This window comes from Eptatretus burgeri, chromosome 5, assembly GCF_056783735.1.
Source record: "Eptatretus burgeri isolate ZD-2024b chromosome 5, Ebu_testis_v1, whole genome shotgun sequence".
Taxonomy (NCBI): domain Eukaryota; kingdom Metazoa; phylum Chordata; class Myxini; order Myxiniformes; family Myxinidae; genus Eptatretus; species Eptatretus burgeri.
The window spans coordinates 26608813-26631121 of NC_140965.1; the positions used below are offsets into that span (position 1 = coordinate 26608813).

At 42.1% G+C, this 22309-nt stretch overlaps 1 protein-coding gene across 46 annotated transcripts in view; it reads right to left on the reverse strand.

Annotated features, from left to right (window-relative positions):
• Positions 1–22309, reverse strand: part of LOC147026119 (calcium/calmodulin-dependent protein kinase type II delta chain) — a 260756-nt gene that overhangs the window by 42721 nt on the left and 195726 nt on the right. For 3 of the 46 annotated variants that reach the window (XM_085881195.1, XM_085881182.1, XM_085881196.1), the window contains exons 9-18: positions 20645–20739; positions 18543–18665; positions 17735–17818; positions 15737–15779; positions 13120–13221; positions 5419–5459; positions 4102–4128; positions 2874–2933; positions 1248–1292; positions 320–368 (exon numbers count right to left, since the gene is read on the reverse strand). In XM_085881195.1, the coding sequence (XP_085737321.1) occupies positions 320–368; positions 1248–1292; positions 2874–2933; positions 4102–4128; positions 5419–5459; positions 13120–13221; positions 15737–15779; positions 17735–17818; positions 18543–18665; positions 20645–20739 (669 nt within the window). Of the gene's footprint in view, positions 1–319; positions 369–1247; positions 1293–2873; positions 2934–4101; positions 4129–5418; positions 5463–13119; positions 13222–15736; positions 15780–17734; positions 17819–18542; positions 18666–20644; positions 20740–22309 lie in introns of all 46 variants that reach the window. The other 43 variants (XM_085881202.1, XM_085881184.1, XM_085881206.1 and 40 more) reach the window with 21 other exon arrangements.

A 22309-nucleotide genomic window follows, 5' to 3' on the forward strand; every position in this document is an offset into this window, starting at 1 on the left:
TGCACGTTTCGGCAAACCGTAGAGCGGGTGTTGCTGCCTCCAGAGAAATGTCCTGGGAAATCCGCTGTTTAACGGGGCATTTTCCACGTCAGATTGCAAAGTGAAAAAGTTTACAATCATCGGATCCAATACTTCTTGACCTTAGTTTCGGAAATTTGACTTGTTTCGGTTTTTAAAAGACGGCACCACGATCAGTTTAAACGAACAAAAATATTTCGGCTTGGGAAAACTTAAACAGTATTGGAAGGATAATTTCTGAAAAGTTCAGTTTACACGAGTTCAAAAAGTCATCGATAAAGTCGGCTCAGCCAAAAATCACCTCTGATGTCTTCGTCTTCGATCGTGGCATTGCTGCTTTCGGACGATTCCTGGTTGGCAGGGAAGAGGTGGAGGGGGAGGGGGGGGATAAAGAAATAAGAACAATTGCTTTATGAAAGAGGTCACCAATGGCATGGGTTGGCATGGGAGGCACACATTGGGGGGAAAAATTTTGAAGGTCACACTGAGATTTAGGCCATGCAGCAATGCGGCATGAATCAATGAGCTTCAAGCTCAGGTTGGCATGTGGCAAGGCATTGATCGATTGGTCGCCATTGCAGCTGCCTTCTGTGCCCCCACCCCACCCCGCCCTTGAGTCTATGTCCTCCTCCCGCCTCAGTTCCAATAAAACTGGCACAGAATAGCACAGTAGGAAGAAGCCACGACAACGAGCACAAACACAAAAAGGAGTACGATGCACAAAGTATGGCCACCGTAACTCCCCCGCCAATCACAGAGCAGCAGAACACGTGACACCGTGCTTACAAGCACAGCATGCCAGGTGTAATCCCGGCTCAGCGCTATACCACGATCGCTGAGCTGATGCCCCATGCCAGAGGGCCTCAGAAAGACACAACCAAACTGAGGGAAAGTATTGTGTGGGAGCTCTGCCAGTTGTCGCCACCAGTTTTGGTAAAAGTATATTGCGCCGAAACAAAGGACACCCAGAGAAAAGGTGCGCGTGTTACAAACGAGTCAGTAACAATACCAGAAGAAAAAAAAAATTGGATGAACATCAAGACCAAATTATATTAACCAAAAAGCTTTTGGGTAAAGCACAAAAGCACTCCAGAGGTTAACTTGCTAAAACGGTGCAAAACTGTCATGCAGCAAATAAAATAAAATAAAGAAATCGGTTCCAACTAAGCCTACAGCAAATAAACACCAGAAGGCCACACAGCAGATCCAGAAAGGCCTCTGGCAAATACCTTGGTTCCATTTGTAGGGTTGTGGATAACAGTGGTCTGTGGCTCCTGAAGAGCGATTGAGGTGAAAAAGAATGTCAAGACAATTATGAGAAATAAAAAGGAAAAGAATAAACCCCCAAAAAAACCAAAACAAAACAAAGGTGTTTACACAAGACGAGTTAAAAGCCTAACTTCAAGAAACTGACTGAAGCCTGTTCTGCAAAGGAACATCAAACTTCGCAACGTCCATAAGACTATTGACTTCATCACGTAATGTGACCGAAGGTGGCTCGAGCTCATTTACAATCAGGAAAGGACTCCACGAGACCTTGGCATGATGGATCAAAGTTACATTACAAACATTCAGAAACCACAAATAAATAAATAATTATGTATTTCAACGTCGGTTGCTTTTGGTGGATCGGGTTTTTTTTTTTTTTTTTTTTTGCCAAACTCTGTCCGACGGACCTTCAAAATGCATTGTTTGGCTTTTAAGTATTGAATGTTAATTAAATGAACTATGCAAACAAGCACACCTTACACCTATTTTAAAAGTGCAGTTTACACCAAACGTCTGCCCCAAATAACAACTAATAAAGAGATGGGGAAAAGCAAACTTCCCAGCGCTTGTGTGATCGAATGGTTGGTTGGAAAGGCAGGAGAAGAGCAACAAGAGGCCCTTGACCATGTATTTGAGCTGGGGAGTTAAGGCAGCCAAGCAAAGGATCCAAAAAATGCTTCCATGGTTTTCCCGGTACAAAAGGACCGGAGATGAGGTAGAGGGTGGGGGGAATGGGTAAGGGTAGCTCGGGTGAAGTGAAGGGGTAGGAGGGCCTTGGTGGGGGGAGGGGGTGGGTCAACAACACTTGGATCAAGAAGAATTGCAAGCATAACATCAAAGGGCTGCCCGTGAGGTTCAGAATGCAAACGAATTACGTGAAGGGCCTCGTCAATGAAATAAGTCTTACAACGCACGCTCTACAACAAATGACAACAGAAAAGATGTTCTCGTCCAACAAAACGCTCAAACAGTTATTGCAGATAAGTTTTACCTTCAAATTCATCTGCCAGCCCCTTTACCAGATACAGTGTTTGGCATTCAGGCCTGCACTGCTGTTTCCAGAAGGTTAAATGGCGCTAATGGTGACACATACGCATCGTGGAGCACAAACAGCACGCCCATTGTCTATGTGTGCTCGGAGAGTTTCAAGTGCAAGGTGGCACCCATTAAAGCCTCAAGGAGCAGCCCTGGCTTGATTCAAGGCACAGCAGTGGGAGACGGACGGAAGAAAGGAAGAATCACGAGAAGCTTTTGCCATGCAAGCAAACACGCTTGGCAGATGCCATGCGCATGATTCATGTACATGTGCTTAAATAATTTAAATAATAATAAGAAAACTGATAACAATTTCCATGAATTAAGTTTTAAAAATAATAAATAAATAATTTTTTTTTAAAAAAAAGGACAATCAATCAGCACCTAGTCACAGAAACGGAGCATTCCAGGCTAATGATCAAAGCTGAGTAAGTGGACAATGTAATAACTGAGAAAGGAAGTAGCAAGTAGCAGTCTATTCCTCTGAATTATTCTCTGCAGAAGAAAACAAAATAACTACTGTCAGACAGAAAGAGAAGACAGCGCAATACCAGAGCTGTCGTTGGCACAATTTCCTTCCCACTGGCAGCTAAATTGTTTGCAGTGTTGTTCTGTAGGAGACGAAATAGGCAAACCAAAGCAGGAAGAGGGGTACGGGAGTTGGATAAAGAGGAAGGGTGGAGGGGTTTGGGTTATAACATAATGGGAATTCAAACCCGCACCACATAACTATTTAATACACTTCTGCATTAACTGGCATATAAGACGAGGGCAGCAGCTTGTCCGAAGGAAGTTGTCAACATCAAAGTCGGGAGACGTTTTTATTTTCAAAATCGCCTTAGGTCGAAAATAAATAAATAAATAAATAAATAAATAAACAAACAAACTCAATATGTCTTGAATGGAGGAATCGAAATGTCACAAGAAACGTTCACCACTGCATTGCCTATTGTCACATCTCGAAAAATAAAATGTTTCGCAACTTTGCTCGGCCTTTGAAAGGGACATTCTTGAATGGTCTGTCCATTTGGTTTTCTCGAAAACCAACCGTCACGAAGGTATCGAGGGAAATGTATTTTGCTGACCTACAAATACTTAGTAAACCTGCTACCTTTGCAACCTTTGCAAAAATAATTTAGGACACCTGTTAATTGAGGAGCGGATGTCGGAACTGGAGATGCAATTCGGTATAAACTTTAAGTCGATTGATTATGCGGAGCAAAGCTGTCTTTGTGCAGCCAAACTGGCCGTTTTAACCATTCCATGAAAAAAAACAAAAACCTCCATTACAGTTAATAATTTCGCATTAAAAATAAAATATACAAACACAGGAAAAGTAAAATGAAGCCTTGCTTGACATATGCGTTTGCTCAGTCATGCAGCTATTGTGATACTCTGCATGTCCTGGCTTTCCGAGGGTGTGCGCCCCCCCACTCCCCCCTCTCCCTTACTGGCTTTGTGCAAAGCACCAGACCACACAGCATGTGGCACACCCAGCCGTTGGACATGCTTTCGGATTGTGCTCATACCATGCACGTGCAGGGGAACAGTTTGTGTCAAGTGCGATGCAGTGCATATTGCGTGATGCCCAGAGCCACAAATGCCAGACTGTAAAAGACCGTGCCTCAGATGACAGATGCAAGGTTGCAAAGCATGCGTATAGTAAAAGCGAGAGGAGGAGGCTGGGGCTCAAGAGACAGTTGGAAGGAAGAAGGTGTTGTGAAGCAGAAAGTGCGAGTGGTGAGCAGTGAGCGGTGAGCAGCAGTCCGGGACCAGTACCTGGACACTGGCACTGGACTTCCGTTTCTGGGAATCCGCAGTGAGTGAGAAAAGCATCGGTACATGGTGTTGGATAGTAACCATAGCAAGGCAAGCGTACATCCCGAATGCATTGTTACCTTACAAAGCCTCCGTAATGCTGCTTCTGCAAACTCGCAGCAAATTTTCAAGATATAAAACGCACTCGGCATGGATGCTCTGAATTGTCTAACACAGCACTCCTTTTACACACATGTGTGAAAACATTGTTAAACTTCAGTCGTTTGCATACAGCATGCCAATTGATCAAACAAAACAGCAAAGGCTGTAAGGTTAAATGTACGTTAAGTCGTATTTTCAAAAAATAAACATTAAAATCAGTGCATTTAGTAAGCACTCACACGCACACACAAGTACAAACCAGAACGGCACTTGGTGCAGCACACACTTCCGCCAGCCTGGGCAGTTTACATTTAGCATCCCACTGATACGCCGGATCTGCATCCGGCCCTGATCGAAAATCGAATCAGCTTGTTCTCGTCACCTTCCCAACTCATCCACCAAATTTTGTCGTAATCCAACCACAAGTATTTGACATGTCGTGCTATATATCGTTTTTGATCCCATTTGTCAATGGTGAAGAATCACTGAAGAAATAAAAAAAATTCTCAGATCCAGATCTTCTCCAAAATTGAATTGATTCTTCCTTGTCACACATCCAAGCTGTCCACCACGTTTCGTCTGAATCCATCCATAACTTTTTGAGATATTGTGCCACATATCGTATTTTGGTCCTATCTCTTAATGGTGAAAGAATCACTTAAAAAATTCGAGTATCCGGATCGTCATCAAAATCGAAACAATTCGTTCCTCATCACACACACAAGCTTTCCACCAAGTTTCATCCGAATTCGTCCATAAGTTTTTGAGATATCCTTCCTGCTCACAGACAGACAGACAAACAGACAGAGACAAACAGGGGTGAAAATATAACCTCCGTCCACCGTCGGTGGCAGAGGTAACAATAGCAGTAGAAAAACAACAAGAAAAGTAATTTTCATTTGAGTTGGAAGTAAAACAAGATGTTACACAAGCTTGCATTAACACTTGTTCAGTATCTATAGGGCGCTAGATTCCTACGCCTCAGCACGAGCGATGAAATCTATAAGAATTGCCAAACAGACAACGGAAACAGGTGAGGAGGACGAGCACAAACATACTGGGTGGATTCGCCGTGGATGACGCAACGATAAGCGAATTGCAAGTGGAACGTTTACGGCACGGCTACGCTGAGAACTAAGCAAAAATATCGAAAGATAGAAAAAAAATGAGTGTTACCTTCACTCCATCGGCTGTCTTTTTCCCCAGCAAACTCTTGGCTACTGAATGGGCATAATAAAATGATGGTAAATAAAATCAACAACCATGAAAACCACCACAGCAGTGACAGTTGCAGCAGCAAAGAAGAAGAAAAATTTTAAATGACATCATAAATATGGCAAAAGGGACAGGGATTTGGTCACGGTACAATACGATTGGCACTTACCTCACATGGAAACAAGCGGTGTAACGAGGGGGACATGAGGCAGATGATGGAGGGGCCAAGCCATGGGAAAGGGAGGGATGACAATAACGACAGAAAAAGCACGCAAAGGGGAGAGTGCTTTAGGTTAAAAAACAAAACTGGCATCATTGCCCCACGGCATGCAGGAACTTCTGAAGCGCCGGCAGCTGGGAGACAGACACGATGAAACATACAAGGGTATCCAATTGCAGACAAACATTGTCCATGCAAAACGAGCAATCCCAACAGATCAAGCATAAAGAGTCGTAGCCTTCTCATGTGACGCCTAGCAATGGAATGACTTTACAAATCCTGCCAAAGCTAGCGGCGCAAGAAGAAGAAACAAGCTAATTGCACGTCTCAACGTACATTGCCTGTAATTTCCAAGTGAGATAACGATAGCCTGAGATCAACAATTTTTTTTTGAGCGGATGCATTGCATCCAGGGAAAAAGGTACTTGGTCAAGGTCCTCGGGATCCAAATTAAAATTTTTAATTATACACATGATCATATGTTGCATGATGTAGACAGAATTGGGACAAGCAGTGCTGCATTAAAAAAAGAAAAAAAAAGAAACACAAGATGCGAAATGCAAGCACTTTCTTTTCTCTACAATCTCTTGGGCAAGATAAGTTAAAGCTAAGCTCCTCTCAAAGTAGGACCACAGCCTTAGAAGGACTGAAGAAAGAAACATTTTGGAAAGATTGTTGCACTTACACCTGCATGCTTGTCATTCTCACTCAATATAGATGTCGGCAAAATGAAGTGTGTGTTTGTGTGTGTGTGTGTGTGTGTAAAATAAGCTTTGTTTCAATCTAAAATTAATAAGGGCAAGGCATATAGAATATTAAACTGAACTCTGTATAAATGAGGGCTTATTTTAATGGCAATTAACCCATAACGAGCATGCAAGACAACATGCAAATGTGGTGAAAGCAAGTTGTATCAGCAGCGAAATGGACATTTGAGCGAAGGTGTGACTGTGTTATTACAGACATTTAATGAGGAATGGCAGGTTGCAACATGGGCCACATGATTATACTGGCATGACACCAAAAGGAATGTTTAACTTGGCAAGTTAACGCACTACACTCAAAATAATTAAAGGTCACTGCTTGGAACAATGTCAATAGAAATTACAGCAAATTGAGATCGATGTCATTTTAACACAGCGGTAAAAAAACAACTACAAAAAACATGGGGAATATAATATTAAGGGGAAAAATAAAAAAAATGAAATTATTATGACTTGGGATGGGGAAAAAAAAAAGGAAGACAAAATAAAGTCCAAAACACCGTGTGATTAATATAATCAAAAACAGTTTTGTTTTGTTTTTTTAAAGACAAGCGTCTCGGATCATAGAAGAGCGTAAAAAAAACAAAGGGTATCAGGTTTACAAACTACCATAGGGTATACGGAGTTGGGTGGAGATCAACAAGGAATAACACAAAATGAGTACCAATGGCCTAAAGAGGAACAGAACGTGTGGAAGGGATCGTTGATGTGCATAGGTGAGCGCATGAGAGAGTGATGGGCAGGGAATTTGTAAGACTGAAGTGAGGACGGCGAGACGACTGACACGAGAAGTCTTCCCTGTGAGATAGTTCATATAAAAGTAATAATAATTAAAAATTAATATCATAGATATATAGATCCCATAGAATTGATAGTATTTATTTATGTCATTTATTAAATAGCCTGAGTTTGCAGGATGCAATTGGGATACATGCTCCAACCATGAAGCCGAATAAAGAGAGAATATTTTTACTACAATATCCTGCCATAAATAAAATTGGATGTCATTCAACTGGACTTTACTCGTGTGTGTAAACCACAGTTGATATTGTAATGCTTGGAATGCTTGATATCCACTCCAAGACAGCTATCTGTGTAGGTAAGTAATTCACAAAAAAAATTGTTATAGTTGGGAATATCCGTATTCCAAAATGAAAGCGTCAGGGTTAACATTGCAGAGTGCAGCTTAGTGATTCCCATAGTAAAAGTAATGGAGTAAACGTGACATAATTAATCGTGATATTGGACATGCGTCGATGTATGTTTAAACAGACGACGTGCACCCTCCTCAGTGTATGCGTCTAAAAGCCGCCAATCCCTTGAGCCTTCATTTAATATTGTACCCTCCAGAATCTGTCTTTTATTCACTTGTAAAGTGTCTACAAGGCCTTGAGGCACTAGTTTTGGTGGGAGAAGTCGGCTCAATAGCAGTAGCAGTCGCTGCCCACCCCGACTAGCAGGGTGAAAAGTTTGGGAAGGGTTGCCCCATTCCCAGACTGGGCTTCGGCCTGATGGTGAGTGAGAGGGGAGGGGTGACATAGGTGAGAGGGGAGGGTACATCATAGGTGACGTCAGGAGCATGGCTATAAAGGTGCTGATGCAGATAAGGGCGGGATGATGGCCAGGGACCACGTCGCTGAAAGCTGCATAATTCACCTCGAGCTGCCGCATCAGAGCCATGACCTCAGACATCCATGCCCGCTCCACTTGAGCTGGGCCATGGGACAGAGTGGCCTTTTCCTGCAGCACAGCTGGAACCTGTGGCACTTTTTTCTTTCCATACAGTTTGGGGCATTTATATCTGACATATTTGCAATCTTTCTAGCCGGAAGCAGTCTTGGCATAACTAATTATTGTTTTTTTTTGTTTTTTTTTACAGATAATACTTTAAAGTTTTTACTGATGGAGCACTTTAAATGCAATGATCATTTTTTTAAAATTTATTTAATTTTTAGAAAATGCAATGAGCATGCCAATTTCACAAACAAGGTCATCATGACAGATGAGGCACACTTTGATTTGGCAGATTTAACTCCACCAGATTTCTTCCTATGGGGATTTCTGAAGGGCAAAGTTTATCAGGAGCATCGAACATCGATCGATGAATTGAAGGCAAACATCACCGCAACCATCCGCTCTATTGATCAAGAGACATTGCTTGCGGTAATGAACAATATGATGATCCGCTGTCGTGAATGCACAACTTCGAAAGGGGCCCATTTGTCTGATGTAATTTTTCAGAAATAAAGAATCAAAATTGATTTTAAAAACTAAGTATGTGCCAAAGTTGCATTGAAATTTTATTTAATTTGGTTTAGAAACAATAAAGTTATAAGGATAATAAAACCGTCAGATATAAATACCCCACCCTGTATAAAGGTGAATATGCAAATCGACTATTTTGTGTTCTGTCTGCTTTTGACTTGTCTTTCTCTCATGGTGTGACTGAGGCCTTAAAAGGATAGTTATGGAAGGATCTCCTGTTGACAGTGTGTGCGAGTATCAGTGGAGGGTAAATGGGTTTTATTGTTGTTTGCTTCTTTGATTGTTGTTTGCTTCTTTGATTGTTGTTTGCTTCTCGGAGTGAATTTGAACCGTTGTGATCGTTCCTGCAATGAGGTGAAGTCCGTTTTGAGAGATAATTGGGAATGGCAACCAAATCATGCTGTGCACCTCGCCGGCCTTACTTGGCTGTTTTTTGGCAATCAGGCATGCAGCACAGATATTGCAATGCATCGAGTCTGGCTCAACTGGTACGGCATCAGAAAGGAAAGACCCGTGATCCGACCTGGGACAGCCAAACCAGACGCCCATTGTGGCCACAATTGACGCGGCCTGCCTGAATTCACACTGGGCCACTGGGATGACCCGTGCGGTTACAATAATATTGTGATATTCATTTTTTCTTTCCAATATAAAAGTAAATATGCAAATCGACTGTACGCCGTTGCTTCAAACTCAGAAGATGAAGAAACCCATCTTACACATTCACAAAATGATGGCGGAGACGTAAGCACACTCACCTCTGAGCTGCCTAGCCTGGGTTTGCATGTCAACCTCGCTACAAACTGTTATCCCGGTGTTTTATTGGCAGGGCAACTCATCAATGTGTGTGCCGTTCTGAGGGCAAATGCTAAAATGAGCTTTCCATCGACCGGCATTAGTTGGTGGACGTTAAAGATCCCATGGCGTCCTTCGGGAAAATGTAGGTGAGCTACTGCTGGCATCCGAAACAAAATTCAAATTCCTGCTCTAAACTACAGGGGGAAGTGAATCAGCAGCACAGCTGCACCCCGAGCGAATGATGCTACCCGGACCAATGTGCTGCATACGAGAGAAGGAGAAGAACAAAATGATCATTCGAATAAATATTGGGGGAGTTCAAATTTGACCTGAATTGTTTTTTATAGCAGGTTTGTATATTATGGAACTGACATTACATTTCATGATTTTTCTCTCCAGCTTTGAATGCACAGATGTCCTGTCAAAGTGGAAGCTTTCCTTTGCCTTCGGGGTAGCGTGCCTAAACAGTGCAATATAGTTTCAAAACAAGCTGAACAGAAACGTTCCTCCAAGACGTCTCTGACTCCTGAGTATCTCTCCCTGGTTACTCCCTCCTCCGGTTTGACAGACCTGAGTCTCATCCTGGCAATGGAGTTGCTCTCTTCATGAAAGACTCTAATCCTCACTCTCTATGCACTGCCCTTACTCCCCCACACCACCCGGAATAGCTCTGGCTATGGCTTCCTCTCCACTCCAACCTCATGTTTACATGTGTGTTGCACCGTCCACCAGTCAGTGATGACTCCATGTACACCTCGCTCTCCGAAAACATGGAGCAACTTCTATCCTCTCATCCCAACTCTCTCTTCCTCATACGTGATGACTTCAGTTGCCATCATGCCAGTTGGCTCGGTGTGAGTACCTCTCTCACCTGTCATGGCACTTCAGCAAAAAACTTCGGTGACTCATTGGGACTGACTCAATCGGTCAACTTCCCGACCCGGATCTCAACCAACGGAACTCCATCTCTTCTGGATTTCGTTTTGACCAATTTCCCTGAAAATATCTCCTGTTCTTCCTCTGCTTCAATCAGTTCTTCTAACCACGTGCTTGTCAAAGGAGACATCTCTCTGGCTGTTATTAGAGAACCACGTCAGCACCGTCGAGTCGAGCATATCACTCACGCCGACTGGGAGGGACTTCAAGCAGCAATCAAACTTCTTGACTGGTCTCCCATTTCTACTTCGATATCAACTCATCCTGGGAATTCTTTCAAAGAAACTTGCTCTCTCTCATACACAGATTTATCCCATCTCGTCTTCAGTTTCCCTCCCCTTCCTCCCGCCCATGGTACACTGAAGCTGGTGGTGAGGTAGTTGTCCTGAAAAGTGCTGTTCACCACCATCTCTTATCTTCCCCCATCCAAAACCATGATCTTTTCTACCCCTGCTAATCCATCCAAACCCACCTCCTTCCTGAAAGTCCCTGTAATGTCCATCTTCTTTACCCCATGTTCCCCGCACCATCCCTCTCCTTTCCACAGATCTCCTCATGTGTCTATCCCCCACTGTTTTGTCCTTCCCTCTCCCACCCCTCTTGTCTCTTGCTCCCCTTGTTGAACGTTCTGTGTGTTAGCTCTCATACGAGCCTCAACATTGCGTACAAAACAAACAAAAACAAACAAACAGATATTGTTAAAATTACTAATACAGATGAAGTTGAATCATGTGATTTCTTCAGCATGGTCGAATTTTCATCAAGTGGACAAACAATCTGTGTAAAGATTGTTTCCAAGAGAAACAAACAAAAAAAAACCCTTGATCATGTGGCCTACCTGCTCCCAAAGAAACACCAGAAAGCACCCGATATAACGCATAACGAGTACTTAAAATCAAGGGACGTCCATGTCCAACGTTACGTTCTCGATGGCGAGATTTTAAAATTATCGCTCTTGCAACTTATGCACTATTTTATACCACCTCCATGGTTTTTTCCAAATTGGTCACGTCCAGCTAATGTCTACCGAAGGCATTTTGACCTGTTGTCACAAATTCAGGGGTCCGACTTGAGCAGCACATGCAACTCAGGACCTTGGCACTTGGGCACACGATTAGAAAATTCACTAATTAAACCAATCACACACACACAGACCAACAGCAGGATCTGAAAGTATCACTCGAGGGGAGTGCATGGAGGTCATTCCATGTCAAATCATCAAAGAATCTGCCGTCATCTCTCAGATTTTTGTAAAACTTTGGGAACCAATTGGGACCCATGAAAAACGGCAAGAACTCAAATATTTTTGCTAACAGCCTCTTAATTAGTGAGATACAGACTAACGAACTTTTGACTAATTAGCACGACGTCGCGAATTCAAATGGCCATATCTCTAAAAGTATAATACCTAGAGAGCTGGTTTTGGTGTCATTTTAAAGGTATTTTCATGCCCTATGAATTTGTCTGGGCAACATTTTCCTACCTCCAACCACAAAAAAAGTTATCACAAAATATAAACTTCAATCATGAATCCCCAAAAAAAGTTTACTTCAAATTTCCTTAAATTCATCCCAGAGGTACTTTATGATGTCAAGAAGCTTCCACATAAATTTTGTGATGGGCATTCCAATAGTTTCTGAGATATGAACAATAATGTACATGTACGTATGGCATATAGGTTCGAAAATCAGCATTTGTAATGTATTATACAATCAATAAGTGAGTTCAAGTACACAGTGTTCACTAACCTGACTTAGGCTTTCAATTTCCTCTTCAATACAGCAAGAGCAGCACTTGTTTCTTCCCCTCAGGCCCAGTTGAAAATGAAAGTATATGATACTTCAAAGCAATTGATGGTCGTTCCCTGTGTTCCCTGTCATGGCTAGGTTACAAGGATTGTATAATACATTACAAATGCTGATTTTCGAACCTATATGCCATACGTACATGTACATTATTGCTCATATCTCAGAAACTATTGGAGTGCCCATCACAAAATTTATGTGGAAGCTTCTTGACATCAAAAGGTACCTCTGGGATGAATTTGAGGAAATTTGAAGGATACATTTTTTGGGGATTCACGATTGAAGTTTATATTTTGTGATAACTTTTTTGTGGTTGGAGGTAGGAAAATGTTGCCCAGACAAATTCATAGAGCATGAAAATACCTTTAAAATGACACCAAAACCAGCTCTCTAGGTGTTATACTTTTAGAGATATGGCCATTTGAATTCGCGATGTCGTGCTAATTAGTCCAAAGTTCGTTAGTCTGTATCTCACTAATTAAGAGGCTGTTAGCAAAAATATTTGAGTTCTTGCCGTTTTTCATGGGTCCCAATTGGTTCCCAAAGTTTTACAAAAATCTGAGAGATGACGGCAGATTCTTTGATGATTTCACATGGAATGACCCATGGGCGTTTTTGCTGATATTATGCTTAAAGAATTGCAAAGGGAGGAAAGTCAGGAAAGATCACAAAATGAAGAGTTATAATGGGAATAAGTCAGACAAAACAAACAGAAATCTTCAAAAGAAACAAAGGGGAGTCTCAAGTTTGTTCAATTAATTTTTGAAGATCGAGTTATCACATACATGATTTTTACACATGAATACAAAGTACTGTTGATGGCCTGGGATGGATGTCAGAGGGCACATGCAGCAGCCAATAGCAGTTACAGTACCTTGTTCAGAGAGACCGGCAAGAGAGACAGGATTTGGGGGGGTATGTCGGGCAGGATGGACAGGGGCAGAGGCTGAGGCAGCCTGACTGGCACTCTTTCCGACTCACCGGGGAAGGGAAAGGGCAGGAGGAGGAGGATTGCAAGTAAGGGCAATATATACCCATTAGTTTTCCCCACAATCTGAACAAGTGGAGCTGAAGTTGGAACAATGGGAAAGTCAAAATATGATGCCAAGAAGCAAAGCAATTAATTTAATCAAAGGGAAAAATTTAATTTGCAGCATTTAGTCAATTCACTCATACTCAGATGGGAGGCAAGGCCTCGGCGAAATTTAACGCAATGCTTTAATGACTATAAGATACCAATGCAAAGTGAAGGAAAAATATCAGGATGAACAACAAAAAAGAACAACCAAGGAATGATGTCAACGTTATCAAGGAAATCTAAACAATTGACTCAAGAATGTTCATTGGTAAGTGTCAAAGCCAAATAAGGACCCGTAAAAATGTAACCTGCAAGCGCCGGTAGCTTAAAACGATGTAGCTTGTTTTCACTCTGTGATGCACATCTAAAACAGCGTGACAGCAATTCGCAAGGACAAAAAGGCAGCAGGTTAAATTGCCATTACCACTGCAGAATTAATGCCAAGGGTAGCATGACTAAGGGAACCACTGCACCAGAGTGCCATTTTGCGAAACCTTCAAAGGATTTAAAATGTAATGTAAACTATTGTGTTTGTTCGTTTGTGCAAGCATATTTGTTTTTGTGCACGTGCTCGTGTTTATACAATGAGATAATGGAAGTGTTTGTATTACTGTTATGATAAACCCAGCTGTATTAGCGATGTGTGTTGAGCTGGCAGGATACCCAAGATGGATTTGTATTCATTCGGCTGTCCTCTGTCTCGCCTACGTTCGAATCTCGACCCAGGTATAAACTGTCTTCTTGGTGTTTCGTATGCAGGGCGAGTCATCAATGTGTGCGCCGTCCGTCGATTGGACGTTAAACTGAGTGTCCTGCGTGCTGGAATTAGTTAGTGGACAATAAAGATGCCACAGCGTCCTTCACGAAGAGTAAGTGAGCACCCGGAACAAATTCCAAATTCCTGCACTAACCTACAGGGGGCGCTGCATCGGTGGCATGAAAGGAAAGCAGTAATTAGTGTTAACATACAAGATAGCATTTCTGAGAAATACGTGCACAAACTCCAAATGTTTTGATGTGAAAGTTTAGAAATAAACTGTAAAAGTACTTTATTGGAGAAGACATTTGCTGAGGGTATAACTTGCGTCTTTAGTCGGTGAAATTTCGATTTGCGCAACAGAACAAATTCCACCAAGTGGCAAAAAGATGTCAAAATAATATTGATGACAAGCATGCAGACTGTAGGAGTCAGAAAAATAAACCTGATTTATTTGCAAACACGTTTTCCACAAAAATACAACTATCCGTCCTGGACTCTTCGGTGCTTAAAACGAGCTGGACGCAACTTGTTTCGTTTCAAAGAATGCTGCAGTTATTCGACACCCTGCGCGGCAGGCGGAACCTTGGTGATAATAAATGGGCAGCGTTTCATGTCGTATCGCTATCAGAGTGATCAACAGGTCTTAGTCTCACGATAAACCCAATCCTGCCGTGCTTCTCAGATGAAAGAAGAAATCGGACACGAGGACAGGAGAATTGAATTATCACGACAGAGTACAAAATAACTGCGAGCGACAATCGCTTCTGAGGCTGTAATAATAAAGAGTGAGCCTATAAAACATTCTTGGTGGCACAATGAACAAATTTGTATGTTTCTCCCAATGAAATAATTTCACACTATTTGTTCAACAAAAGTAATTGGCCCCGATGAGGGTAAGATGAGGGTAAGCAATTCCACAAGAAAGGCCTTAACGTTTGCTCTTCCATGAGCTTTGCTGCTGTATATTAAAAAAAAAAAACCAACAACTTGTCAACACATCGGTTTTATCAACTGAAAGTTGAAAAGGTATGTTAACCGCTATCGGAAGCAAGGTAATTAGGACGTTTCAGGCGTCAACTCTTCATCGGAGTGAAGCCCTCTCTTGCTCTTGAGTGATGTCGTCTCTCGATGAAAGGCTAACGCCCAAAAAGTCGGCTTTACTTTGATTCTCACCGTAGTTAGCATGCCTTTGTACAAGAAAGCTGTTCACCACCACCTCAGGTCATCCCCACATCTACAACGATGATCTCTTTCCAACCCAATTATAACCCTCCCCAAGACCACCTCTTTCCAGGTTTGCGGTTTTTCCTTCCACTTCTGTGATTGAGAGTTTGCGGCTGTATCCATATTGCTCACCCCCTCTGTCCTACCTTAGCCTTCTTTCTTCCTCAAGTCTACCTCTATTTTGTCCCTCAACCCTGCTGTTGGTGTGTCCTCCCCACACCCCACACTCCCTTTCCACTGTTCTTTTCATTCTGTTACGTCCTGATCCATTCTGTGTTTTAGATCCCCCCCCGAGCCTCGACACTGTACAGAAATTTTTTGTTTGTTTGTTTACAGGGAAAACATCGTTCAAATTGTCTGCAGACAAAGATTGACACGAGCCTCAATGGAATTTTAGAAAGAATGAAAAAAATAATAAAACTATCTTACCTGAAAAGTTCCTTGTCGCCAGCATGGTTGTAAGAATGGCACCCTGCACAAAGATGTTGATAATAATAATAATAATAATAATAATAATAATAATAATAAACAAAATCAGATAACATTATAAATCCAACTTGTTCATTCATCGTTACTCCTCGTCCTTCCCTCCCTTCTCCCCCTGCTTCCTGTTACTCCAATTCTTCCCACCAACCATTCTCCCTCCAGGTTTCAATGTGTTGTGTCCCTCTACCCTGTTCTGTTCTGCATTTAGCTCTTTCATGAGACTTGCTTTATATTTCAAAATAAAAGAAGGTCAATGACGGTTGAGGTCCATTATAGAGAGTCCTCTTTAAAAACACAACAAGAAGGAATTTCCTTACGTATAAAAACCGGCACTTTTGGTGTCGTTTTTGATACGTGGTGAATATGTGCTTACGGCTGTCCATCATCTGTCTGTCCATCATCCAACTGTCCATCCAGAATTTCAATCTCAACTCAGCTATAAACTGTCATCCTGGTGCTTCACAGGCAGGGTGATTCATCAATGTGTGTGTCGTCCCTCGGATGGACGGTAAACTGGGTGTCCAGTGTGCACGCATTACTTTGTGGATGTTAAAGATCCCACGGTGTCCTTTGCAAAGAGTATGTCAGTATTCGGCGGCTCTCTAGCCAAATTATTAATTCCTGCCCTGACTGCTGAGAAGGCAATGACAAACCACCCAGCAAGACCCTTGCTAAGAAACTGCTTCAGCAGTGCTAATGCTCTGCAAAGAGTATGGTACATCTCAAATCTCAGACTGTGTATGGCATTTTGTCAGAATGGTGACACATTCATGTATGTAACCCCAGCCAAGAAACTCCTTCGGTAGAACTGCCGCTTTGTATAGAGCATGGCACAAAAACAGAACAGAACAGAACAGGTAAATGCAATGAAAGATAGAGAGTTAAAAGAAAGAAAAACAATCAATCACAAATCGTATTCTGCGTTTACATGCAAGTATGCAGCCATCTATTCCATCCATTGGGACCATACTCTGTGCAGAGCGTTGGTGCTGCCTAAGCAGTCTCCTTGGCTATTTGGCACAATCCTGGATGGGTCGCTACTCCGACACAGGATACCAGCAATCTGGCACTCATTTTGCTGACTTCGGAAGGATGACAGGCAGAGTCAGCCCCACCTGGTATTAATTTAACAGCCGAGTGGGATTTGGACTCAGGATCCTAGGATCCCAAGCCCACCACCCTAACCATTAAACCAACATCAGGCATACATGCAAGTATGCATGTAAATTAGTAATGTAGTGAGGATGCGAACTCACTCCACTTGTTCTCAATTTAAACAAGATCTTTTTACACGTTTCGCCTCTCATAACCAAGCCTTGTTCATTTGTGTCTTTGATAGAAGCGGTTTGTCACGAGATAACATCTACGTATACAAAATAACGATGACAATGTGGGACGTGTGTCAAATAACCTGTGAGTCTTGTTTTACTCGGTTATATTTACATTCATGATCATTTTAATCATGGGAGCCTGGTGTTGGCGCAGTGGTTAGGGCAGCGGCTTGGGATCCAAAAGGTCCTGAGTTCAAGCCCCGTTGAGCCACTGAATTAATACACCAGGGGGTTGACTCAGCCTGTCATCCTTCCGAGGTCGGTGAAGTGAGTACCAGTATACTGGGCCGGTGTATACCCCGGTTAAAATAGGTGTACCATATCCCTGTGTCGTAAGAGGCGACCAGGGTTGCGTCAGGAAGGGCATCCGGCGTAAAACATGTGCCAAATCACTATGCGGATCATACGGATGATCCGCTGTGGCGACCCCTAACGGGGGCAGCCGAAGGAAGAAGAAGATATTTACATTCATGACAGTTTAAGGAACAAAATCAGCGCTTATTTTCAAAAAAATACAATCTGCAGAAGCACAGTCGACGCCGGTGGATGCAGGTACAAAAACTGGAGACGACTCGATGTGTGCGGAAAGTGATCAAATGGCAGCGAATACCTTGAGTTTCCTCCGTGCATTGAATTTCCGCAGGCATTCGACTGTCGCCTGCCTGTGCATGCATGATGCCACAGTGGAGCGTTGCTGAAGTGGAATGGAAAGAAAGGAAGAAGAAAAACAAACATTTCCATGAAAAGTTAGTTGCTGGATAAGCAGTATAAAACTTGCAAACATTCATTAATAAATGCACAGATGCAGTTAAATATCACAGTTGTAGCAGTTGTGTTGAATAGGTATATTAAAAAACAACAACCTGAAAGGACCACGTGCCCAAACATTTTTTACTGATGGAAAAATAATATTCAGGCTCACTTGCCGCCAGGAAGAACACTATCGGTTAAGAACTGGACTAAAAAGGTCATTGTGATCCAAGAAGATCAAAATGAAAATGCACACAAACTGCACGTTTGCTTTGCGCTCGGCAAATACCGCAACTTGGCCTTGCGCACGCACCCACGGACTCACACACACGCCGACTAATTGCAAAATGTCATCAGAGACAGCTTTATGATATTTGGTCAAAACCAATGGACCAAACATGACAAACATTCATCCGTACACAATTTAGGAGAGCCTGCACATGCTGCTTCAGTTACATTCGTTCAAACAGCTCTACGATGCTAACTCTTGAAACGGCCTGGCTTGGTTTATCCTGCTTGAAGCTTTTTAGCATTCACATAAAGTGAGCTCAAACAGATGGGTTTACAGCAATCCCAAGTTTCCAAAGGGAGAGGCACTCGTCGGCAATGTGCAAATATGAGGCTAGATGACAAACTTGTGACAATGCAAGTAGGAGAAGGAAACTCACGCAAATCCAGGGGTGTTTGAGAGCTTCCGTAGCATTAATACGCTTTGCAGGGTTGATGGTGAGCATCTGGTTGATAAGGTTCTTTGCTTCCGCTGTGACCGTATCCCACTCTGGTGATGGGAACTGCAGGAAACACGAATATCACCCTTTGTTAAAGGTACTTCAAAAGCAAGAGATTGAGAAGGGCTTCATAAAGGCAAAGCTCATTTCTGATGATTATTTCGGATCAAGTCCTTGAACTTCGATGTTCTGTGCGCCGCAGTGCTTTTAGAGACATGGATAAAAATAGGACCGCACATCCTGAAGCTCACCTGGATCAGGAGCAAAAGTCACTCAACCCCCCAACAGACCCCCCTCAACCCTGATATTTTTAATGTCGTGAACAAACTTTGGTACATCACGAGTGATGAAGGTTGACATCAAATTTCATCGAAATTGTGCGTGTAGTTTCTGAAAACAGAGGAACTACCTATTTTTGGGGGGTCATACCTCCTGTAGACCCCTTCATTGAGCAAAGATTTTGATGTGGTCAAGATACTTTGGTACATCATGGGTGATGAAGGTTGTGGTCAAGTTTCATCAAAGTCATATGTGTAGTTTCAGCGAAGAGAGCAAATACCTATTTTAGGGGTCTACCCCCTCCCCCACCCCCCCCCATAAATCCCCTTAATGAGTGCAGATTTTGATGCAGTCAATACACCTTTACTTGGCATTAGATATGAAGCTTGTGTCCAAGTTTCATCAAAATCGTGTGTTTGGTTCAAATGATAATGACTGAAGTGTTTCTGGACTGACTCACTCACTCATTCACCTACGGACACGGTTCGATCGCATAAGCTCACCATACTAAAGTCCAGGTGAGCCAATAATACATAAAGGGAAACCAAACTGAAACACCAACAACTAAGAAGTACTACAGTCGATCTGATCATTTTAATTATTCATGTCAAATCCTTCAACAGTATAAAAAGTACAAAATGAAACAGCAGATGCAACTGATTAAATTTATATTTCTCTCCAAAGAGTGAAGCTCATGGAAGAGCAAGGTTAAATTGACAGTACGCTAGCGGGGCAACAATTGGGCACAACCAGCAATAAAAGATCATGGGTCAGGATGGAGAATGCCATGAGATGGCAGTTCACTGTCTGCTTGAAGTCCTGAAGGGAAGAGTGAGAAAGAACCTCAGCAGCAGCTACGTGTTGCCTTTGAGAGTCTGATTGGCTGCAAAACAAATTTATGTCACACACCACCGAGCCAAGCAGGAACTCCCAATTTAGTGTGAAAATGCATGGAACTCCCTTCACGACAATTAACTGGGAAAATTTAGGGAGGTTGAATTTGTTGTTATTCGTGGGGTCTTTTGCAATAAAAGGATGCAAACGTTAAAAAAAAAAACATCCGACGGTGATCACATCTGATGATTACTTTGAAATTCCACTGCATTTCCCCTTTAAGCTGATTTTAAACCAAATTTTAAATTTTAATTCCAGCAGATTGCCTCAATAATTGACAAAAGCAAATCGGCTAACAGCAATTGTGTTATCCAATTTAAAGTTTGCTTCCATGGTAGAAATGCGATGTCTGATGATTATTACCTCCTTGGATAATTCTGCTTCGGACGAGTCACGCTTCAATTATGCGGACATGAGAAATTCCGTTTTGCAACAAAGCATGTTGTGTGTAGTGCAAAGCCGTGTACAGGCTTTTTATCTTTTATTTTTTTAAAGTGATGTAAGACTCATGAAGGAGGTGTACATCAATCGCCTGCAGAAGAAAGACATCGCATCACTCTTCTTGAGCGTTAATTACAAAGACATGGTAGACCATGGAAAAACATACGGTAGAAGGGATTTGAACCTGGGTTACGTGCATCATGAGCCAGGTGTACAGAATGGAAACACTAACAGACCAAGCTTTCATGGAAAATAAATGCAGGTGACCTGAATGCATGATGGGTTTAAAGTAACATTGTGGTATTCTCATCGTCACAGTGTACCCGTTTATCATTGGCACTACGATGTACACAATTTATCAATCTCTACAGTATGTGCATTTTATTAGACACCAGAAGAAAAGTGACATCTTTTGAGCATAACCTTACATCGTAAGCTCCAGCTTTTATCTGCTGGTACAGCTTGTGTTGATCTTCATCCCAAAAAGGAGGGTAGCCCACCAGCAGAATGTACAGGATCACACCTGTCCAAAGAAAATAAATAACTTTTTCAACGCAAGATACGTGGATATTGCAAGTTGCAGAAAGTACACATTCATGATGCAAAAGGTTTATGATAGTCAAGTGGAGTTTTCACCTTGATTCAAATGGCCGCACAGAAATAGCTAAATTGAAAAACAAAGACTCCATCTTAGGCCAAAAAAAAAAAAAAATGTTGCATTGGCGTAACGGGTCACTGAAAAATAGGGTAGGTCGGTCGGGATCTTTTTTTTTTTTTTTTTTTTTTCCTAATAAATCCCTCCCAAAATCTCCCCCGGCTCGAGTACCACCCTTTTTGTCGGCGGGTTCTGTCCGAAACACTTCCGGGTTTTTGCGATCGCGATCGCAATCAACAAGATACTTGAAAACGATAGCAAAACAACAAAAATAGCAAAAAAATAGGGTCGGCAAAATTTTTCGATAGCAAAAAAACAAAAAAAAAACGTAGGGTCGGCGGAATTTTTAGGGTCGGGCGGGTTATGCCAATGCAACATTTTTTTTTTTGGCCTTATGGTCCTTTTGATTTTTGCAAACCCAAATGGTACCAAAAAGACACACACACAAACACAGATTATATTCCCCTATTTAAGCAATAATAAATAAAATAATGGCCAAGAGCCCAAAATTGGAATACACTCAAATTAGAAGGGCACTAGGTAGGGCGCATACCTCCACCTCACAATGCCTGATCCAGGAGAACATGTTGAGTCAAATATATATGTATATATATATATATATATATATATATATATATATATATATATATATATATAATTATCATGCTATATATAGTTTTTTTTACCTCATCTCTCAATGGTGAAGAACCACAATGAAAATTAAAAAAAAAATTCTTGTATCCGGATCTGGATTCGGATCGACACTAAAATCGAAGCAATTCATTCTTGTCACACACCTAACCTGTCCACGAAGTTTCGTATGAATCCGTCCACATATTTTTGAGATATCGTGCTATATAATCGGTTTGGCCCCACCTCCCAATGGTGAAGAATCACTGAAAATATTATCGGATCGGGATCGGCATTCGGACCTTCACCAAAACTAAACCAATTCTTCCATGTCACACACCCAACGTGTCCACAAAGTTTCCTCCGAATCCGTCAGCAACTTTGAGATATCGTGCTATTTATTGTTTTTGTCCTGATCCCTCAATGGTAAAGAACCACGATTAAAAATTCTCGTATCAGGATCCGAGTCTTCACCAAAATCTAATCAGTTCATCCTTGTCACACACACACCCTGCTCACAAAATTGCATCTGAATCCGTCTACAACTTTTTGAGATATCCTGCACACAGACAAACAGACAGTGGTGAAAACATAACCTCCTTCCACATTCGGTGGTGAAGGACAAAATTCAAACAGCATTCAATGCCACTTTAATTAACACAGATTCATCAAACCCAAAATGACAACGATGATAAAGAGTAGCTCTCTTTATCAAAAACTCTATTCCTCACTCTCCATGCACTGCCCTCACTCCTCCACACCCCCATGAATACCCCTGGCTCTGGCTTCCCCTCCGCTTCCCATGGTG